This window comes from Capricornis sumatraensis, chromosome 4 (genome assembly GCF_032405125.1).
Source record: "Capricornis sumatraensis isolate serow.1 chromosome 4, serow.2, whole genome shotgun sequence".
NCBI classification, from domain to species: Eukaryota; Metazoa; Chordata; class Mammalia; order Artiodactyla; family Bovidae; genus Capricornis; species Capricornis sumatraensis.
Window position 1 is genome coordinate 80,802,552 of NC_091072.1, and position 24,766 is coordinate 80,827,317.

General features: G+C 38.5%; 1 protein-coding gene across 1 annotated transcript in view; it reads right to left on the minus strand.

Annotated features, from left to right (window-relative positions):
* The window catches only part of TMEM117 (transmembrane protein 117), a 587,839-nt gene that overhangs the window by 191,827 nt on the left and 371,246 nt on the right, over nt 1–24,766 (minus strand). The window contains exon 5 of the mRNA XM_068971681.1: nt 22,876–22,973. Coding sequence (XP_068827782.1) covers nt 22,876–22,973 — 98 coding nt within the window. The remainder of the gene's footprint in view (nt 1–22,875; nt 22,974–24,766) is intronic.

Sequence of the window (24,766 nt, forward strand, 5' to 3'; positions counted from 1 at the left end):
CAGCAACACAGCAACATAGCCCTGAGCTTCAATAGACAGTCTGCCCAAAGTCACACCAAATCCACTAACATCTCAAAACTCATTACAGGACACTTCATTGCAACTCCAGAGAGAAGAAATCCAGCTCCACCCACCAGAACACTGACACAAGCTTCCCTAACCAGGAAACCTTGACAAGCCATCTGTCCAACCCTCCCCCCCCCCCCCCCCCCGCCGCCATAGCAAGAAGACTCCACAATAAAGAGGAACCACAAACTTCCAGGATACAGAAAGGCCACCCCAAACTCAGCAATATAAACAAGATGAAGAGACAGAGGAATACCCACCAGGTAAAGGAACAGGATAAATGCCCACTAAACCAAACAAAAGAGGAAGAGACAGGAAATCTACCTGACAAAGAATTCTGAATAATGATAGTGAAAATGATCCAAAATCTTGAGAACAAAATGGAGTTACAGATAAATAGCCTGGAAACAAGAATTGAGAAGACACAAGAAAGGTTTAACAAGGACCCAGAAGAAATAAATTGAGTTAGACAAGCCTGTGGTCCATGCGATTAGACTGAATAGTTGTCTGTGATTTGGTTTCAGGGTGTCTTCCCTCTCATGCCCTCTCACAACACCTACCATCTTACTAGCCAATCTAATCACACGGACCACAGCCTTGTCTAACTCAATAAAACTAAGCCATGCCATGTGGGGCCACCCAAGATGGGTGGGTCATGGTGGAGAGGTCTGACAGATTGTGGTCTACTGAAGAAGGGAATGGCAAACCACTTCAGTATTCTTGCCTTGAGAATGCCATGAACAGTATGAAAAGGCAAAATGATAGGATCCTCAAAGAGGAACTCCCCAGGTCAGAGGGGCCCAATATGCTACTGGAGATCAGTGGAGAAATAACTCCAGAAAGAATGAAGGGATGGAGCCAAAGCAAAAACAATACCTAGCTGTGGTATGACTGGTGATAGAAGCAAGGTCCAGTGCTGTCAAGAGTAATATTGCATAGGAACCTGGAATGTTAGGTCCGTGAATCAAGGCAAATTGGAAGTGGTCAAACAAGAAATGGCAAGAGTGAATGTCGACATTTTAGGAATCAGTGAACTAAAATGGACTGGAATGGGTGAATTTAACTCATATGACCATTAGATCTACTACTGTGGACAGGAATCCCTTAGAAGAAATGGAGTAGCCATCATGGTCAACAAAAGAGTCAGAAATGCAATACTTGGATGCAATCTCAAAAATGACAGAATGATCTCTGTTCGTTTCCAAGGCAAACCATTCAATATCACAGTTATCCAAGTCTATGTCCCAACCAGTAACGCTGAAGAAGCTGAAGTTGAACGGTTCAAGAAGACCTACAGGACCTTTTAGAACTAACACCCAAAAAAGATGTCCTTTTCATTATAGGGGACTGGAATGCAAAAGTAGGAAGTCAAGAAACACCTGGAGTAACAGGCAGATTTGGCCTTGGAATGTGGAATGAAGCAGGGCAAAGGCTAACAGAGTTTTGCCAAGAGAACACACTGGTCATAGCAAACACCCTCTTCCAACAACACAAGAGAAGACTCTACACATGGACATCACCAGATGGTCAACACCGAAATCAGACTGATTATATTCTTTGCAGCCAAAGATAGAGAAGCTCTATACAGTCAGCAAAAACAAGACCAGGAGCTAACTGTGGCTCAGATCATGAACTCCTTATTACCAAATTCAGACTTAAACTGAAGAAAGTAGGGAAAACCACGAGACCATTAGATATGACCTAAATCAAATGTCTTATGATTATACAGTGAAAGTGAGAAATACATTTAAGGCACTAGATCTGATAGACAGAGTGCCTGATGAACTATGGAAGGAGGTCCATGACATTGTACAGGAGACAGGGATCAAGACCATCCCCATAGGAAAAAAAAATGAAAAAAAGCAAAAGGGCTGCCTGGGGAAGCCTTATAAATAGCTGTGAAAAGAAGAGAAGTGAAAAACAAAGGAGAAAAGGAAAGAAATACACATCTGAATGCAGAGTTCCAACGAAGAGTAAGGAGAGATAAGAAAGCATTCCTCAGCGATCAATGCCTTTGCATTGAAGAAAATAACAGAAGAAATAGAAGAAAATAGAAGAAATAGAAGAAACAGAAGAAATAGAAGAAAATAACAGAATGGGAAAGATTAGAGATCTCTTCAAGATAATTAGAGATACCAAGGGAACATTTCATGCAAAGATGGGATCGATAAGGACAGAAATGGTATGGAACTAACAGAAGCAGAAGATATTAAGAAGTGGTGGCAAGAATACACAGAAGAACTGTACAAAAAAGATCTTCATGACCCAGATAATCATGATGGTGTGATCACTCATCTAGAGCCAGATCCTGGAATGTGAAGTCAAGTGGGCCTTAGAAAGCATCATTATGAACAAAGGTAGTGGTGGTGATGGAATTCCAGTTGAGCTATTTCAAATCCTGAAAGATGATGCTGTGAAAGTGCTGCACTCAATATGCCAGCAAATTTGGAAAACTCAGCAGTGGCCACAGGACTGGAAAAGGTCAGTTTTCATTCCAATCCCAAAGAAAGACAATGCCAAAGAATGCTCAAACTACTGCACAATTGCACTCATCTAACACGCTAGTAAAGTAATGGTCAAAATTCTCCAGGAGACTCTTCAGCAACACGTGAACCATGAACTTCCAGACATTCAAGCTGGAATTAGAAAAGGCAGAGGAACCAGAGATCAAATGGCCAACACCCACTGGATCATGTTAAAAGCAAGAGAGTTCCAGAAAAACATCTCTTTCTGCTTTATTGACTATGCCAAAGCCTTTGACTGTGTGGATCACAATAAACTGTGGACAATTCTGAAAGTGATGGGAATACCAGACCACCTGACCTGCTTCTTGAGAAACCTATATGCAGGTCAGGAAGTGACAGTTAGAACAGGACAGGGAACAACAGACTGGTTCCAAATAAGAAAAGGAGTACAACAAGCCTGTATATGTCACCCTGCTTATTTAACTTCTATGCAGAGTACATCATGAGAAATGCTGGGGTGGAAGAAGCACAAGCTGGAATCATGATTGCTGGGAGAAATATCAATAAACCCAGATATGCAGATGATACCACCCTTATGGCAGAAAGTGAGGAGGAACTAAAAAACCTCTTGATGAAAGTGAAAGTGGAGAGTGAAAAAGTTGGCTTAAAGCTCAACATTCAGAAAACTAAGATCATGGCATCTGGTCCCATCACTTCATGGGAAATAGATGGGGAAATAGATGGGGAAACAGTGGAAACAGTGCCAGACTTCATTTGGGGGGGCTCTGAAATCACTGTAGATGGTGACTGCAGCCATGAAATTAAAAGATGCTTACTGCTTTGAAGGAAAGTTATGACAAACCTAGATAGCATGTTCAAAAGCAGAGACATTACTTTGCCAATAAAGTTCCAACTAGTCAAGACTATGTTTTTTCCAGTGGTCATGTACGGATGTGAGAGTTGGACTGTGAAGAAAGCTGAGCACTGAGGAATTGATGCTTTTGAACTGTGGTGTTGGAGAAGACTCTTGAGAGTCCCTTGGACTGCAAGGAGATCCAACCAGTCCATTCTAAAGGAGATCAGTCCTGGGTGTTCTTTGGAAGGAATGATGCTAAAGCTGAAACTCCAATACTTTGGCCACCTCATGTGAAGAGTGGACTCATTGTAAAAGACTCTGATGCTGGGAGGGATTGGGGGCAGGAGGAGAAGGGGACAACAGAGGATAAGATGGCTGGATGGCTCATCAACTCAAGGGACTTGAGTTTGAGTGAACTCTGGAAGATGGTGATAGACAGGGAAGGCTGGCGTGATGCAGTTCATGAGATCACAAAGAGTTGGACATGACTGAGTGACTGGACTGAAGTGAACTGAGAAGAAATAAAAGGAGTCAATATATAATGAATAATGCAATAAATGAGATTAAAAAAAACACCCTGGAGGGAACCAACAATAGAATAACAGAGGCAGAAGATAGGATAAGTGAGGTAGAAGATAGAATGATAGAAAAAATGAAACAGAGTTGAAAAAGGGAAAATGAATTAAAAGAAATGAGGCCAACTTCAGAGACCTCTGGGACAACGTTTAATGCCCCAACATTCAAATCATAGGAAGAGAAAAAGCAAGACCATGAGAAAATGCTTGAGGAGATAATAGTTGAGAAGTTCCCTAGAATGGGGAAGGAAATAATCACCCAAGTCCAAGAAACCCAGAGAGTCCCAAACAAGAGAAACCCAAGGTGTAACACCCAAGACACATATTAATCAAATTAACAAAGATCAAACACAAAGAATAAATATTAAATGCAGTAAGGGAAAAGCAACAAATAACACACAAGGGGATTCCCATAAGGATAACAGCTAATCTTACATTAGAAACTCTTCAGGCCAGAAGGGAATGGCAATGTACTTAATGGGATGAAAGAAAATTAGCTACAACTCAGATTACTGTACCCAGCAAGGATCTCATTCAAGTATGAAGGAGAAATCAAAAGCTTTGCAGACAAGCAACAGCTGAGAGAATTCAGCTCCATCAAACCAGCTCTCCAACAAATGCCAAAGGATCTCCTCTAGACAGGAAACACAGAAAGGGTGTATGTATGCAAACCCAAAACAATAAAGTAAATGGCAACAGGATCATACTTATCAATAATTACCTTAAATGTAAACGGGTTGAATGCCCCAACCAAAAGACAAAACCTGGCTGAATCGATACAAAAACAAGACCCTTATATATGTTGTCTAAAAGAGACCCACCTCAAAACAAGGTATATATACAGACTGAAAGTGAAGGTCTGGGAAAAGATATTCCACGCAAATAGAGACCAAAAGAAAGCAGGAGTAGCAATACTTATATCCGATAAAATAGACTTTTAAACAAAGACTGTGAAAAGAGACAAAGAAGGACACCACATAATGATCAAAGGATCAATCCAAGAAGATATAACAATTATAAATATATATGCACCCAACATGGGAGCACCACAACATGTGCTAACGAATATGAAAGGGGAAATTAACAATAACACAATAATAGTGGGAGACTTTAATACCCCACTCACACCTATGGATAGATCAACTAAACAGAAAACAAGGAAACACAAACTTTAAATGAGACAATAGACTAGTTAGACCTAATTGATATCTATAGGACATTTCACCCCAAAACAATGAATTTCACCTTTTTCTCAAGCACACATGGAACTTCTCCAGGATAGATCACATTCTGGGCCATAATTTACCATCTTGCCTTAGTAAATTCAAAAAAAATTGAAATCATTCCAAGCATCTTTTCTGACCACAATGCAGTAAGATTAGATCTTAATTACAGGAGAAAAACTATTAAAAATTCCAACATATGGAGTCTGAACAACACGCTGCTGAATAACCAACAAATCATGGAAGAAATCAAAATATGCATAGAAATGAGTGAAAATGAAAACACAACAACCCAAAACCTATGGGACACTGTAAAAGCAGTGCTAAGGGGAAGGTTCATAGCAATACAGGCATACCTCAAGAAACAAGAAAAAGGTCAAATAAATAACCTAACTCTACATTTAAAGCAACTAGAAAGGGAAGAAATGAAGAACTCCAGGATTAGTAGAAGGAAAGAAATCTTAAAAATAAGGGCAGAAATAAATGCAAAAGAAACAAAAGAGACCATAGCAAAAATCAACAAAACCAAAAGCTGGTTATTTGAGAAGATAAATAAAATTGACAAACCATTAGCCAGACTCATCAAGAAACAAAGGGAGAAAAATCAAATCAATAAAATTAGAAATGAAAATGGAGAGATCACAACAGACAACACAGAAATACAAAGGATCACAAGAGACTACTATCAGCAACTCTATGCCAATAAAATGGACAACTTGATAGAAATGGACAAATTCTTAGAAAAGTACAACTTTCCAAAACTGAACCAGGAAGAAATAAAAATCTTAAGAGACCCATCACAAGCAAGGAAACTGAAACGGTAATCAGAAATCTTCCAACAAACAAAAGCTCAGGACAAGACGGCTTCACAGCTGAATTCTCCCAAAAATTTAGAGAAGAGCTAACACCTATTCTACTCAAACTCTTCCAGAAATTTGCAGAGGAAGGTAAACTTCCAAACTCATTCTATGAGGCCACCATCACCCTAATACCAAAATCTGACAAAGATGCCACAAAAAAGGAAAACTACAGGCCAATATCACTGATGAACATATATGCAAAAACCCTCAACAAAATTCTAGCAAACAGAATCCAACAACATATTAAAAAGATCATACATCATGACCAAGTAGGCTTTATCCCAGGGATGCAAGGATTCTTCAATATCCGCAAATCAATCAATGTAATAATACACCACATTAACAAAGTGAAAAATACAAGCCATATGACTATCTCAATAGATGCAGAGAAAGCCTTTCACAAAATTCAACATCCATTTATGATAAAAACTCTCCAGAAAGCAGGAATAGAAGGAACATACCTCAACATAATAAAAGCTATATATGACAAACCCACAGCAAACATTATCCTCAATAGTGAAAAATTGAAAGCATTTCCCCTAAAATCAGGAACACGACAAGGGTGCCCACTTTCACCACTACTATTCAACATAGTTTTGGAAGTTTTGGCCACAGCAATCAGAGCAGAAAAAGAAATAAAAGGAATCCAGATTGGAAAAGAAGTAAAACTCTCACTGTTTGCAGATGATATGATCCTCTACATAGAAAACTCTAAAGACTCCACCAGAAAATTACTAGAGCTAATCAATGAATATAGTAAAGTTGCAGGATATAAAATCAACACACAGAAATCCCTTGCATTCCTATACACTAATAATGAGAAAATAGAGAAATTAAGGAAACAATTCCATTCACCACTGCAACAAAAAGAATAAAATACTTAGGAATATATCTACCTAAAGAAATAAAAGGCCTATATATAGAAAACTATAAAATACTGGTGATAGAAATCAAAGAGAACACAAATAGATGGAGAAATATACCGTGTTCATGGATTGGAAAATCAATATAGTGAACATGAGTATACTACACAAAGCAATCTATAGATTCAATGCAATCCCTATCAAGGTACCAACAGTATTTTTCACAGAGCTGGCAATGTCACCCCACTCCAGTACTCTTGCCTGAAAAATCCCACGGATGGAGGAGCCTGGTGCACTGCAGTCCATGGGGTGGCTAAGAGTCAGACACGACTGAGCGACTTCACTTTCACTTTTCACTTTCATACACTGGAGAAGGAAATGGCAGCCCACTCCAGTGTTCTTACCTCGAGAATCCCAGGGACGGGGGAGCCTGGTAGGCTGCTGTCTGCGGGGTCGTACAGAGTCGGAGATGGCTGAAGCGACTTAGCAGCAGTAGCAGCAGCAGAACAAATAATTTCACAATTAGTATGGAAATACAAAAACATTGAATAGCCAAAGCAATCTTGAGAAAGAAGAATGGAACTGGAGGAATCAACTTGCCTGACTTCAGGCTCTACTACAAAGCCACAGTCATCAAGACAGTATGGTACTGGCACAAAGACAGAAATAAGATAAGTGGAACAAATAGAAAGCCCAGAGATAAACCCACACACCTATGGGCACCTTATCTTTGACAAATGAGGCAAAAATATACAATGGAGAAAAGACAATGTCTTTAACAAGCGGTGCTGGGATAACTGGTCAACTACTTGTAAAAGAATGAAACTAGAACACTTTCTAATACCATACACAAAAATAAACTCAAAATGGATTAAAGATCTAAATGTAAGACCAGAAACTATAAAACTCCTAGAGGAGAACATAGGCAAAACACTCTCTGACATAAATCACAGCAGGATCCTCTATGACCCACCTCCCAGAGTATTGGAAATAAAAGCAAAAATAAACAAATGGGACCTAATTAAAATTAAAAGCTTCTGCACAACAAAGGAAACTATAAGCAAGGTGAAAAGACAGCCTTCAGAATGGGAGAAAATCATAGCAAATGAAGCAACTGACAAAGAATTAATCTCAAAAATATACAAGCAACTCCTGCAGCTCAATTCCAGAAAAATAAACGACCCAATCAAAAAATGGGCTAAAGAACTAAATAGACATTTCTCCAAAAGAAGACATACAGATGGCTAACAACACATGAAAAGATGCTCAACATCACTCATTATCAGAGAAATGCAAATCAAAGCCACAATGAGGTACCATTTCACACCAGTCAGAATGGCTGCAATCCAAAAGTCTACAAGCAATAAATGCTGGAGAGGGTGTGGAGAAAAGGGAACCCTCTTACACTGTTGGTGGGAATGCAAACTAGTACAGCCACTATGGAGAACAGTGTGGAGATTCCTTAAAAAACTGGAAATAGAACTGCCATATGACCCAGCAATCCCACTGCTGGGCATACACACTGAGGAAACCAGAACTGAAGGAGACACGTGTACCCCAATGTTCATTGCAGCACTGTTTATAATAGCCAGGACATTGAAGCAACCTAGAAGTCCATCAGCAGACGAATGGATAAGGAAGCTGTGGTACATATACACAATGGAGTATTACTCAGCCATTAAAAAGAATACATTTGAATCAGTTCTAATGAGGTGGATGAAACAGGAGCCGATTATACAGAGTGAAGTAAGCCAGAAAGAAAAACACCAATACAGTATACTAATACATATAATATATATGGAATTTAGAAAGATGGTAATGATAACACTGTATACAAGACAGCAAGAGACACAGATGTATAGAACAGTATTTTGGACTCTGTAGGAGAGGGCGAGCGTGGGATGATTTGGAAGAATAGCATTGAAACATTTATATTATCATATGTGAAATGAATTGCCAGTCCAGGTTTGATGCATGATACTGTATGCTTGGGGCTGATGCACTGGGATGATCCAGAGGGAGGCAATGGGGAGGGAGATGGGAGGGGGGGTTCAAGATGGGGAACACATGTACACCCATGGCAGATTCATGTCAATGTATGGCAAAATCAATACAATATTGTAAAGTAGTCTCCAATTAAAATAAAGAAATATATATTAAAAAATAAAAATAAATAATAAAGAAATAAAACCAAGAGGAAAAAGGCTATTTGCCTATTAGGAAAATGAAACCAAAAAAAATAAAATAAAATAAGAAATAAAACTCACAAGTTTGTAAATACTAAAATACAAGGCCCTGTACAAAGTGAGAGACCATGCAACATATATGTACTAATTTAAAAAATGAAGAGAAAGTGTTTTTCTGGAGTTTCATTCTTATTCTAAATAATAATGAAAAGGATAGTCAAATATATGGTTTTTCCAGTAGTCACGTATGGATATGAGAGCTGGACTATAAAGAAGGCTGAGCCCCAAAGATGCTTTGATGCTTTCAGATTGTGGTGTTGGATAAGACTCTTCAAAGTCCCCTGGACAGCAAGGAGATCAAATTAGTTAATCCTAAAGGGAATCAACCCTGAATATTCATTGGATGCTGAAGATCACTTTGGCCACCTGATGTGAAGAACCGACTCACTGGAAAAGATCCTGATTCTGGGAAAGATTGAGGGTGGGAGGAGAACGGGGCAACAGAATATGGAAAGGTTAGATCATATCACTGACTCAATGGACATGAGTTTGAGCACTCTGAAAGATAATGAAGAACAGGGAAGCCTGGCATGTTGCAGTACATGAAATCACGAAGAGATGGGCACAACTTAGCAGCTGAACAACAACGACAATACTGGTATAAAGTTTTTTTCAATGACATTTTATATTTAGGAAAATAATATAATGTCTAATACCCATATGCAAAAGTTCCCCTTTCTTATTTGAACCAAAGAACATTAAAAAAGTCAAGATATTACTTCTCAACTATGTCCTTCCATAATTGACCACCTTACAATAAAACATGGCCCACGAAAGTCAGAAGCGCTTGGTTAACCTCCAAAATAGTGATGGTTTGTGCAGTGTAAATCTGAGAAAAGCTTAAATTCAGGAGAACTGATGACAAGAAACCACTATGGAGTAGAAGAAGAGTAGAGATGACAGTGTAATTGGCAAATGGCAAGGTAGAGAGTGTATGCATGCTAAGTTACTTCAGTCATGTCTGACTCTTTTTGACCCTATGGACTATACCCACCAGACTCCTCTATCCATGGGGTTTCTCAGGCAAGAATACTGGTGTGGGCTGCCATTTCCTCCTCCAGGGGTTCTTCCTAATCCAGGCATGGGAACCAAATCTCCTGCATTGCAGGCAGATTCTTTACCACTGAGCCACCAGGGAAGCCCCAGGTGGAGAGTAAATGTGGGCAATCCTTTCAAGAAATGTGAGCTGAAGAGGGAGAGAATTGGCAAAGGTTACAATACCTGGTATTTGTTTTGTTCTTAGAACTTATCATTATAATTTTATTTGCTTAGTTTTTCTAGTCAACCAATAATCTAGTTGGTAAGAAAGACAGCAAATCATGTGACACAAGAGCTATGTATGTTTCCTGTTCACTGTTGCATTCCCAACAGAACTCCTAATACAGTCAATAGTGTGTTATTCACTCAGTCGTGTCCAACTCTTTGTGACTCCCATGGACTGTAGACCACCAGGCTCCTCTGTCCATGGAATTATCCAGGCAAGAATACTGGAGTAGGTTGTTATTCCCTTCTCCAGGGTACCTTCCCAACCCAGGTTTGGTCAACTGCATTGCAGGCAGATTCTTTACCATCTGATAATAAATGAGTGAGACAAGCTTGCATGTTTCGTTGATCACTCTGGAGCAAAGCTTTGTCCAGCTTACACATGGAGACACTGGTTCTTGTTTGGTTTCTGAAATGTGAGTCACTCTTATGCCCAGCATTATAATCAGATTTTGTTTAACCTTTAGGCTAAGTAAAGGGCTTCCCTGATAGTTCAGTTGGTAATGAATCTGCCTGCAATGCAGGAGACCCTGGGTCTATTCCTGGGTCGGGAATATCCGCTGGAGAAGGGATAGGCTACCCACTCGACCACTCCAGTATTCTTGGGCTTCCCGTATGGTTCAGCTGTTAAAGAATCTGCCTGCAATGCAGAAGACCTGGGTTTGATCCCTGGGTTGGGAAGATTCCCTGGAGAAGGGAAAGCCTACCCACTCCTGTATTCTGGCCTGGAGAACTCCATGGCCTGGAGAAATCCATGAGATTGCAAAGAGTCAGACATGACTGAGCAACTTTCAGTTTCACCTTAGGCTAAAAATACACATGTGAGAACAAACTTAGTCTCATCTGATCTGACACTTGCCTATACATTCTATCTCTGTTTCATCAGAAAGCTTCCCAGGTGCAACAACAAGCATCAAAGCAGTTCAGTCTTTAACATGGTTAATGAATCCATCCCTTCTTCTAAAGAGAGCAGGTACAGGGAGATCTGCCCAGCAGGGGAAAATGTAGGAATAGGATATTCTGAAAAAAAGAGCTGGCATTAAGGAACCAGAACTGCTGGGGGGAATTCAGAAAGAAAGAAACTGCACATGGGTGGGGACTGTCACAGGCCTCAGCTTGTCTTGGATGAACCTTGCCCTGTATTCTTTAACTGCCTTAGTTTTGATCAGTGGCCCATGAAATAAACAATGATTCATTTCCAGTTGATAACAGTAAAAGATTTGCCTTGCAGAGAAAGTTGAAGTATTATTTACCAGCCATCCTGGTTTGAAAACCAATCAATGGTGAGTTTCCAACAGTGAATGATGCGCCACAGAAACTGAGTTGGTGGCTCGCCCATCTCAGCACTGAATGTGAACCAAAATGAATCATGGGCACTAAACAACCAGCTGTACTTGGTGACACTGAGACTTTATTGTTGTCTCATTCAGTCTGCGAAAAGCTGATGGACAGTTATGATGGGAATGATTTAAACAAAGATTGACAGCTCTTCTGAAATACTAATTATCTCCTGAATAGGAAACTTTAATTCTAACTGGCAGATTGTGACCAAAGCCCACAAAAACAAACACTTTTTTTTAAGGAGGACTTTTTTATGCTAGCAAAGACAGTTTAAGACACTTGTACTGTGGTACTTTGTATATAAATATATATACAGGATGAAGATAAATACCTCAAAATATTCCACTAATAGTTACTAGGGAAATAGCAAGAGTGAAGATAATATTTGGGCTTTCTAATAGGTAGAGTCATAGAAATACTTGGAGTTTTGTTAATATGAAAGACTTGCACTTTTATTCTATTAGAGAAAGTGGGATGAGGCACATTCATGAGAAAGAAGGAAAAGACAGGCAAGGGTTCCTACACTGCTGAGATGAATTGAGACACTAAACTTGGTTAAATGCTGCTTTTTTTCTTCTAGAATTTATTGTTTCTATTTTAATTTTGTGCATTTATACTATTATATGTGAACTCAGGGACCTTAGAAAACATGACCTATACTTTAGAAAAGTAATAAGTATGACTTAGGCCTCCCAGTGCAGGGGAGTACTCCATATGACCAGTAAATTTAAAACTGAAGAGGAATAATTCTGTTCTACCAATAACTGTTACACAGAAAAACTATGCAGTATTTCCAACCCATTATTAAAGGACATTTTCTTTCAAACATTTCTAAATCAAGGACTGTTCCTGCACTCAGGGTTGCTATTCCAGGGCTTAGCAATTAAAAGCCTGTAACAGGGAGGTTCATGTGTGCTAAGTTGCTTCAGTTGTGTTTGACTCTGTGACCCTATGGACTGTAGCCTCTCACGCTCCTCCATCCATGGGATTCTCCAGGCAAGAATAATGGAGTGGGTTTCCATGCCCTCCTCCAGGGGATCTTCCCAACTCAGTGATAGAACCCACATCTCCTACTTGTCCTGCATTGGCAAGCAGGTTCTTTACCATAGTGCCACCTGGGAAGCCCCATAAGAGGGAAGTACTAGTAAGTAAGATAACACCAATTTATTGAATTCCTTTTCCTTAAACTTAACTCACTTTTAAGAGATGAGGGAAAGATCCTAAATTTAAAATGTTCAGGGTCAGTGTATGGCTAACGTTAAGTCTCTGTAGAAACATATCCCATGCTATTTTAATTGACTTTTTAGTGTAGGTAAAGCACATAATTTGTAACCAAGATGATTTTTTTTTAACTGAAAAAAAAATTTCTAAACATTTTTCAGAAAAAAACTCCTAAGCACTATCAGTTTTTTAATAAACATATCAGTTAATCAAAAAGTCAAAATACTTTTAATTATCCTCATCATTTTAAATGAAGTCTTCTATCTGAAGAAATTTTCAGTAATATCATAGAGTGTCTTAGATTTGACAGTTCTCACCAAAGTAGTCAACATGACAAGGGTATATTTAATGCTTACTGTGTACCAGGAACACAGTCCTAGGGACACGCTAAGATGCTGTTATGCTCTCAAGTAATGTAATCTGAGCAGAAATATGGAGAGAACTGAGTCACCAATTGACTTTAATACATTTCTTTAAACTTTTAAAGATTTTTAATTTAAAACTCTATTAACTATTTATTCTCTATCTTCCTACTAAAACATGAGAATAACAAACAGTAAATTGTCACTACAGAATTTAAGAGCTTTTCATTCAATATCTGGGCAGCAAATAATTTGAAATGAGCTCTACCTCTTGGGGGGGAAATGAATATGCTCTGGATGAAACAAATACATTAATAACCAAATCAGTAAACTATATTTAAATTCTTCTGGGAAATATTAATTTTTAAATATAAATGTTCCTTTAGTTTTCTCTCCTACCTTCTAAATCCCCTCACTGTTCCTCTTTCCTCCTCTCCTAAACATGGGTTTACCCTTGATACAAGAGAGGTACAAGTCTGGAATCTATCAGCAACATTCCAGAAAACCATTCTTGTCAAGCTCATCACTGATGGTAATTTTAGAGTGAAGTCTCATTGACACTTTGCATTTTGATCTTATTTGATATATCACCAGCATTTCACTGTTGACATGACTGTCTCTTGACATTTTCTCTTTTCTTGGGATCCATGACACACTTTTTTGGAATTTTCATTCTTTTTGTCCCCTCTTTTTCTGTCTTCTTTGAAGATGCCTCTTCTGACTGCTCCTAAATAAAAGAGCTCTGCAGGTTTATTCTAGCAGATCTTTTCACTCTGCGTGTGTGTGTGTGTGTGTGTGTGTGTGTGTATGTGTGTGTGTGTGTGCACTAAGTCGCTTCAGTTGTGCCATACTCTTTGCAACCCTATGGACCATAGCCTGCCAGGCTCCTTTAACCATGGGATTCTCCAGGTAAGAATACTGGAGTGGGTTACCATGCCCTCCTCCAGGGTATTTTCCTGACTCAGGAATTATGAGTCCTGCATTGGCAGGCAGTTCTTTACCTCTATCATCACCTGGGAAGCCCTCTTTTTATTCTACACCCACTCAAACACTGTATATATATAGATAATGACATCTACCAAAGTATAAAAATGTAAATCAAAATACAAATGTTAGTTGTATTCTTGTCTCAGACATCACTCCTTAGCTTCACGTCCACATAGAGAACTGCATAGTAGGCACCTCAATTAGTACAAGTTCAACATGCTCAAGTCTGGATTCACTACACCTCTTCTTAAGACTTGGTCCTCCACCAGGCTCTCCTATCTCAGTGAGTACCATAATCACCTTTTCAGTGGCTCAAGCCTAACCACTCAACAGTACCCTGAACTTCCTCTGCCTGACCTCAATCTACATACCTAACCAATCATCATGTTTCTGGCTACTCCTTATCCTGGATGACATCTCACCCCTAGGTAAACCATCCCTATAGCTCACCTCAAACTAGATCACAGCACTTACACCTTGGTAGGTATTTCCTCCTACTACCATATTTCTCCTGGAGAAGGAAATGGCAACCCACTCCAGTACTCTTGCCTGGAGAATCCCATGGGTGGAGGAGCCTGGAGGGCTACAGTCCACGGAGTTGCAAAGAGTCGGACAGGACTGAGTGACTTCACTTTCACCATATTTCTCACAGGACAGAACATTATGCTGTCAGAGTCCTTATTTTCGCTTTCAAAGTTGCATTCTCAGCATCATAGAGAGCACCTGGTGCTCATAATACCAGTTGTAACATTTGCTGTTGTTCAGTTGCTCAGTTGTGTCCAACTCTTTTCAAGCCCATGGACTGCAGCACATCAGGCTTCCCTGTCCTTCACTATCTCCCTGAGTTTGCTCAAACTCATGTCCGTTGAGTCAGTGATGCCATCCAATCATCTCATCCTCTGTCATCCCCTTCTCCTCCTGCTCTCAATCCTTCCCAGCATCAAGGTCTTTTCCAGTGAGTCACCAGTTTGCATTAGGTGGCCAAAGTATTGTAGCTTCAGTTTCAGCATCAGTCCTTCCAGTGAATATTCAGGGTTGATTTTTTTCAGGATAGACTGGTTTCATCTCATTGCTTTCCAAAGGACTCTCAAGAGTCTTCTCCAGCTCACAATTTGAAAGCATTAGTTTTGGGCACTCAGCCTTCTTTATGGTCCAACTCTCACATCCATACATGACTACCGGAAAAAAACATACCTTTGACTATAGGGACCTTTGTCAGCAACACGATGTCTCTGCTTTTTAATATGCTGTCTAGGTTTTTCTTTGGAGAAATAAATGGCAACCCACTCCAGTATTCTTGCCTGGAAAATTCCATGGACAGAGGAGCCTGTGGACTACAGTCCATGGGATCTCAAAAGAGTCAGACATGACTGAGCAACTGAGCATACATAGGTGTGTCATAACTTTTCTTCCAAAGAGCAAGCGTCTTTTAATTTCATGGCTGCAGTCAGCATCCTCAGTGATTTTGGAGCCCAAGAAAATAAAAGCTGCCATTGTTTCCATAACATACCATAATACCAGGTAAAGCAAAATAGTAACAACTGACATGCAATGGTAAGTAATAAAGCCAGGATGGGAAGTCAGGCAACCTGCTCCAGTTGTGCTTCTAACCACTTCTAACCATATTGTACCCAGTGCTTAAGCATTTACTTAAATAAGTTAATGAAAAGAAGACTTTTTCTTAATTCAGCAAAATTATGTCTTGAAGGGCATGGGTATTAATGCCCAGGCATAAATATATGATTGAGAGTTAAATCCCTAAGGCATAAATATAAAATTTACTTTTTACATGAAAATCACCAAGTGATATAACACATCAGTCTGACAAAATAGTAATGCAACATCAATCATCTATTTATTCAGCAGTAGGAAACTCAACATTTAGCAAGAAAACCAGGTGAAGCATATCCTTGAATCCATCCACTGTGAAGTAGCCAGATTTAAATGGAGTCTGTTAACTTAGTGTGGTGCAAAAAGTGAAGGCTATTGATTCAACAGGTACACTTACATGACCTGGGCTAAAAATGTTCGGCTTTTCCTCACAGAGGCAGCTTTTAATTAAAGATAGACAACTGCATAAAGAGGCATGTTGAGGCGGAAGGAAGGCTGAAGGCAAAAAGACAAAATCCATCCAGAGAGAAGATATGGGCTCATTTATCACTTGGGAAGTGAGGCAAAAAATCTGTGCATACTCTAGTTGCCCCTGGAACCTTTCATGAATTATTGTCTACTGCAAAAAATTTTGCTATAATGATGATGTAATTATACAGAACATATTAAATTATAATTAGTATCCTCTATTAAAAATCAATATGCAGTACTTTTCTAGTTAAAAATGTAGAGTCAGAGAATCTTGAAGTTTGATGAAAATTTTAAGTGATTTACCTTTTTTCTCACTCAATGTGAAAATCCTGTATAGCATCCCTGAAGGATTATGTAGTAGTCTTAGCAGGAATACTTCCACTGACGGGAAATTTAGCAGTACATCAGGCAGGCTCATTCAGCACTAAGAGACTCATGTTATTAGGGCATTCTTTCATACTTGGACCTAAATCTGTTTCGTGGGACTTACACTCATTGACTCATAGCTTAGTCCATTTGGGCTATAATGGCAAAATATCACACACTGGGTGACACATATACACCAGACATTTATTTCTCACAATTCTGGAGGCCTGAAGTCTAAGACGAAGGTATCAGCACAGTCGAGTTTGGTGAGACCCTCCTCCCTAATATATAACTGGTGCCTTCTCAATGTGCTCTCACATGGTAGAACGGGCTGTGGCATTTTTGTTATAAATGCACTAGTCCCATTTCTACAGGTGCCATCATCACCACCTAAGCACCTCCCAAAGGTCCCACCATCACACAGGGCATCAAGAGTTCAACATAGGAATTTTGGAGGGACGCAAACATTCAGACTATAGCAGTCCATATTCTGCTCTCTGGAGTAAAGCAGACAGAATTACTCTCTAACACCTTAAGCTTACAATAGAAAATAGCATTGCAGAGCTGAAAAGGACTGCACAAAATAACAAACATCCCTTTTACAGAAAAGAAAATGGAAACTCAAAGTAGAAATATAGGACATACATCTGGATATTAGTAAAGCTATTACTAAAACGCTTCTGACTGATATTTCCCCAATTCTCCAGTCCTTTTATTACTTTATTTCATTTATTGTTATTGTTATCCTGTTACTCTCTCACACATATATATTAAGACAATAATCATTTCTTGATTAGCTCTTGTCTGGTCAAATAAACATGTTGCTGCTGCTGCTAAGTCACTTCAGTCGTGTTCGACTCTGTGCGACCCCATAGATGGCAGCTCACGAGGCTCCCCCGTCCCTGGGATTCTCCAGGCAAGAACACTGGAGTGGGTTGCCATTTCCTTCTCCAATGCATGAAAGTGAAAAGTGAAAGTGAAGTCGCTCAGTCATGTCTGACCCTCAGTGACCCCAAGGACTGCAGCCTTCCAGGCTCCTCCATCCATGGGATTTTCCAGGCAAGAGTACTGGAGTGGGGTGCCATTGCCTTCTCCTAATAACCTTGTTAGACTTGAGTAATAACCATAATACTCAAAGTAGAAAAACCAGCATCAGCTCATTTGTTTCTCAGTCAAGAATAAAAATAACCATGATCAAAAGTTGCCAGCCCAAACCATAAGGGCACTAGACAAAAGTACCTTTAAAAAATATACAAAGTGAAAAAGTTAGTTTAAAACTCAACCTTCAAAAAGCTAAGATCATGGCATCCAGTCCTATCAATTCATGGCAAATGGGAAATGATGGAAACAGGAAGAGACTTTATTTTGGGGGGCTCCAAAATCACTGAATTGGTGACTGCAGCCATGAAATTAAAAGACACTTGCTCCTTGGAAGAAAAGCTTTGACCAACCTAGATAGCATATTAAAAAGCAGAGATGTTATTTTGCCAACAAAGGTCCATTTAGTCAAAGCTATGTTTTTTCCAGTAGTCATGTAGGGATGTGAGAGTAGGACTACAAAGAAAGATGAGCACCAGAGAATTGATGCTTTTGAACTGTGGTGTTGGAAAAGACTCTTGAGAGTCCCTTGGACTGTAAGGAGATCCAACCAATCAATCCTAAAGGAAATCAGTCCTGAATATTCATTGGAAAGACTGATGCTGATGCTGAAGCTGAAACTCCAAAACTTTGGCCACCTGATGCAAAGAACTGACTCACTGGAAAAGATCCTAGTGATGGGAAAGATTGAAGCCAGGAGAAGGGGATGACAGAGGATGAGATGGTTGCATGACATCACCAACTGGATGGATATGAGTTTGAGCAAACTCCAGGAGTTGGTGATAGGGAAGCCTGGCATGCTGCAGTCCATGGAGTTGAAAGAGTTGGACATGACTGAGTGACTGAACTAAACTGAATCATCAAATACAGAACAAATGAAATGCAATCTCTTCTATGCAACAGAGTAGAATGGAAGAGGTTGTTTATACCCAGACACCCACAGCCATACACTATGCTTTCCAAGTCTAAGCATCTAATTAATCACAGGCCACAGTTTTTACCAAATGCTTTGGCACTATAACATCTGCACTGCCATCTTTCTAGCCTCCATCATCGGTTTCCTTGCCATTTTCTGTCTAGCTCTTAAAAGACAAAAATTTTCACTTTCTGCTGTGACAGCACTATACTTTTTAGGGTACATCAGGACAGGCTGGTTATTGTTGCCCTATCAAACATCCCCAGATCTCAGTGGCTTAATATTTACAAAGATTTTATTCCTCACTGCGATTCATGGGGTCACAAAGAGTCAGACACGACTGAGCGACTGAACTGAACTGAACTGAACTGATTCCTTGCTTATACTACATGTGTTGTTAAGGATGCTGGCTCTATTCTCGTCTTTCATGGAGCCTGAATGACAAGGGCTTCAGCTAGACACAAACTCCAACAGTGGCTACCGAGAAAGGAGCCATTTTCAATGCTTCTCATTGGCAATTAAATGCTTCTACTTACAGGTAACCCATGTCTCTTCCACTCATGTTTTAATTGGTCAAAACAAGTCATGTGATCAGAGGGTGCAGAAAAGTGCAATCCTCTTAATGTGTCTCCAGGGCAAGGAACTGAAGTATCTGTGAAGCCCGAATGACCCACCAGCTCTCCCAATTTCTTCTTCCACTGATTCTCCTACTAATTACAGAAGAGTGTCTTCCCTTATTTTTTAATATAAAACTTTGGGAAATATCTTTGTGACATGTTTTCGCTCAAAAGCATATAAACTGTATCTCCAGAGAGTAAATAAAGCAGGGAGATAGATGCTAACATAAATATTATACTACTTGTTATTTTATGTCCATGTTTATGCATACATTCACTTCAGATACAGGTGAGTGAAAATAGGCTTTGTGCATCCCTCTGGAAAATAGAACAGTATGTGGCATTAACTTGGGGCTTCCCTGGTGGCTGAGACATAAAGAATTATCCCGCAATGCAGGAGACTCGGGTTTGATTCTGGATCAGGAAGATCCCCTGGATCAGGGAATGGCTATCCACCGCAGTATTCTTGCCTGGAGAATTCCATGGACAGAGAAGCCTGGAAGACTACAGTCCATGAGGTTGCAAAGATCAGACACAACTGATCACACACACATTACAGCATTAATTTAGGATTTTGGTTTTAAATTTTTATTATTTGTAGTTAACAAAAGGCCTGGGAATGGGGCTTTGGAAGGGTAGTTCTATAGTCTGTCCTTTTGCATTTAGTATTTTCAAACCTACCACACTTGAGTCTCCTCCAAGGCTTAAAGGCCCATGAAATGTACCTTTGCACATTTACTGAAAGAAAGAAGAACCATTTCCTCTGGTGTAGAAACATCTATTACTAAGAATTAAGGAAGAACTTAGCCACATAGTTGCAAATGAAATATTTCTGACAGACTCAGAAATGTCAGTTAAGCAGCTACATATAGGTAAAAGGTAAGTTTACAACAGCATAATTGCATGTTGTAATGTTTAAACTCTGGCACACAATCACACTGCAACTTATAAGGCTTTCCTTTGCAAAATTTCTTTACTACAGATTTCTTTTCTTTACATAAATTCATCTCTCCTTAACTAGGGAAAAAGCAAAAAAAAAAAAAACCCTCTTTTTGAATGGGTAACACAGAGTATGTAAATACTATGTTTTATTTCATTTAAAACCTTGCCAATGATTTCTATATTTTTATCTCCTAGAGCTAAAAAAACAAATGTTCTTTATACTTGCTAAATCCCTTTTATCTGAAAAGTAGAAACAAAAAAGGAGATTTCTTTGCTTCCCACATAATTTCCTTATTCACCTTTTTACATCAAATTTTCCTTTTTCTAAAACCATGAATACTGTTGTCAAGATAATCTGACTATATGTAACGGATAAAATAGGAAAAAACATGTTCAAAGTGGTATTTAAATTTTCCTCCAATTGTTTTATGCTCTCCATGCTCTGAAATATAACAATGAAAAATCATCTCTCAAATGTATTATCTAATAAACAAAGTGTGTGTTAGTTGCTTAGTTGTGTCCGACTCTTTGCGACTGCAGCCTGCAATAATCAACGGGCTGCCTTTGAAGATACATTTAATAATACAAGAAATCTGTAAACATAGTAAATGGATTTTAAAAAATGCCTATCTTAGTTATTTATTTTTGGCCACTCCAGGGGGCATGTGGGATCTTAGTTCCTTGACCAGGGATTGAACCCCTGTGTCCTACAATGGGAGCACAAAGTCTTGACCACTGGACTGCCAAGGAAATCCTCCACAGTAAAAGGATATTTTAAAAGAGACATAGTCCATAAGCACTTTCAATATTAGAGTTTATCTCCTTTTAAATCATGATTCTTAAAACCCCTGCACAGAATTCTATAGGGTAGAATGATCTTCCAGAATTTCACACTCTTATTTAGCACCATTACCTAAATAATGATTAAGGATAGTGATTTGGAATTTGTACACCAATGTATCCTTGGTTTTTCTAGAAATAGTCTAGTGTAAAGATTAAGAATTGGAGCCTTAAAGTCAGAGACTTATACTTACACTACTAACACTTACTTATAGGGTTATCAGGATGAAATGAGTAAATACTCAGCACAGAGACTGGAGCAAAACATACCTTCAGTAAAGACATGCTATAATTATTATAGTATATATTATCTGGTCAAGCTACATGGGGAGCTTACAAATAGGAAAAGATATAAAGTTAAATGCATCATAAAAATAGGCCACACTTGACTCATAGAGACAAGCTGTGAATAAACATCTACAAAATCATATTCATTCTTATAGTAGTAAAAAATCTATTTTTGTTTACTTGCTAATTCAGTTCAGTTCCGTTCAGTCACTCAGTCGTGTCTGACTCTTTGCGACCCCATGAACTGCAGCACACCAGGCCTCCCTGTCCATCACCAACTCCTGGAGTTCATTCAGACTCACTTCCATCGAGTTGGTGATGCCATCCAGCCATCTCATCCTCTGTCGTCCCCTTCTCCTCCTGCCCCCAATCCCTCCCAGCATCAGACTCTTTTCCAATGAGTCAACTCTTCTCATGGCCAAAGTACTGGAGTTTCAGCTTTAGCATCATTCCTTCCAAAGAAATCCCAGGGCTGATCTCCTTCAGAATGGACTTGTTGGATCTCCTTGCAGTCCAAGGGACTCTCAAGAGTCTTAATAATTGAATTAAAAATACTATATATCTAAAGAAATATTTAGTAATATTGCTGAAGCATAAAGATAGCTTAGAGTGTATACTTTCTTCCAAGTACTTAGTAACCATGGTTTTTGGAGTCTGTACATGAAAAAATAAAATAAAATCTCTGAATTAAATCCAAGAATAAAGAGATTTTTTCTTTTTTGAAATGCAGGTAAACAATATGCACTTTATGCAATTTATGAAGTTAAAATTATCATGAATTACAAGCCTTCTGAGTGTCAGAGTAGATAACTTTTCACACATCAGGTTGAATCCCTGTGCTTGCACAGTGTCACACAGCCTGGTGAAATGCCCTTCTTGCTGTTTCTATATTCCTACCATTTCTCTCTAAGCTTGTTTAAATATATATAAATAACATTGACTCCGCCAAAAAACAAAGTTCTATAAGACATGGATTGTTTTCTCATTGCAATAATTGGGCTGGACAACTAAAAGAAATTACATAAAGAAGTGCCAATGAGCCAGATGTGGTCTGTAGTGAATTTCCCTCCCTGCACAATTTCCTGTCAAATATGCTGGATTATATCAGATTTCATTGAAAATTCTAGCTTATTTTTACTGAGTCAAAAACCTACTTACCTCTGATCTCATTTGCTTTACTGTATTAGTAAATGTATCTCTTGTAAATGGGTATATGCAACAATGTGTAGGCAAAAAGTGATTAGTTAGGATAATGGTTTTCATCATTTTAATGACGGAGCAGTGTCCACTAGAAATGCCTCTCCAGATAGAATTCTATATATTTAAAGAAAACTAAGTCCAACTCAAGTCCTTTGTGAATGAGGCAAGACACAGTCAATAAATGAAACAGTCTCTTACCAGAATAAAATGATCCTAACATTTCCTTTCTTCCAGAAAGCTCTTGCAGATTTTCCCCAATCAGGATAGGGTTTGTCCTGAAGCATCATATCAGTGACCTGCAACAATGAAAGAAACTTATTAGGCACTTTCATAAATCTTCCATTCAGCTTTATATATATATATATATATATATATATATATATATATATATATATATATATATATATATACACACACACACATAAATTATATATATATAAAATCTACATTTTGCTAAGAATAAAATATGTATTTTAACATTAGAACACATGCAGAGATAAAAATTATAAGGATATATTTCCTTCAGTTAAAAGTTTTCACAGTTCATTTGACTTTACATAATGAATGAGCATATTCAAGGTCATTCAACATATCAAATAGTGATATTCTTTTAAAAACATCCATCAAGAGTCCAAAAGACTGTTCTATACATCTATGTCTCTATTATTGTCTCGCATACAGGGTTATCGTTACCATCTTTCTAAATTCGGGAGGAGGAGAGGGTGGGATGATTTGGGAGAATGGCATTGAAATGTGTATAATATCATATAAGAAACGAATCGCCAGTCTAGGTTTGATGCAGGATACAGGATGCTTGGGGCTGGTGCACTGGGATGACCCAGAGGGATGGTATGGGGCGGGAGGTGGGAGGGGGGTTCAGGATTGGGAACACGTGTATACCTGTGGCAGATTCATGATGATGTATGGCAAAACCAATACAATATTGTAAAGTAAAAAATAAATAAAATAAATAAATAAAAACATCCATCAAGATGATCTTATATAAGAAAGCATATTAAGATACTGTTAACTTCTCCATAGAAACAAAAACATAATATTTAAATTAAATGCCATATTCTTTTAAAATGTTTCTAAATCAGAAACTCCAAAATTCAAATATTTCCTGATTTGTTGAGATTTTTACCTATACTACTAGTCAAAATAGCGACTTCTTTTTTCTCCCTTTTCCCTTTCAATGGTACAAACCCTTTAAAAAATATATTTATGTATTTATTTCGCTGCATCAGGTCTTAGTAGCAGCACGTGTGATCTTTCGTTGTGGCATGCAGGCTCTTCTCTAGTTGTGGCACATGGGCTAGTTGCCCCGAGGCATGTAGGATCTTAGTTCCCAGATCAGGGACCAAACCCATATGTCCTGCTTTGGGAGGTGGATTTTTAAAAAATGGACCACCAGGGAAGTCCCATGACTTGAACCCTTTTATGGCACATTTATTATAATTATCCAGCATTTTCTCAAAAGTGTTCTACCTCTTTTTCTCACACCCACAGATCCTGACATCTTGGGTAAAGTCACATCACCACTGTGATGTTTTTCCCTGTTCCTTCCACCTGTGGTCCTGAGTCATCCTTCTTATGTCACATATCACTTTCCACCTTCTATTTTCCTCATTTATGTACTATTTCCCCTCTCTTCTCTACATTTTAAAATTCTTGAAGGTGCAGATTTGTCTTTGTTTCCCTTTTAATGTCTAAGAATCTTTTACATAAAAGACTTCAAAATATTTGCTCAAAGAAGATACAAGGAAATGAATTGATACAAATGCATGCTTGTTTTTACAAATGCATTAACAGCAAGATAGGGGTAAGAGGTTAAGAGGTACAAATTCCTATATAAAATAAATAAGCTAAAATGATATATTGTACAACATGGGGAATATAGTCAATATTTAATAATAACTTTAAATAGAGTATTATCTACAAAATATTGAATTATGTTGTAGGCCTGAAACTAATATAATACTGTAAATCAATTATACTTCAATTTCAAAAAGCACAAAAATGCATTAACAAAGGAAACTGCTCACTGGCCACATCTCATATTAATAGTTTCAGCCAATATTAAAAATAA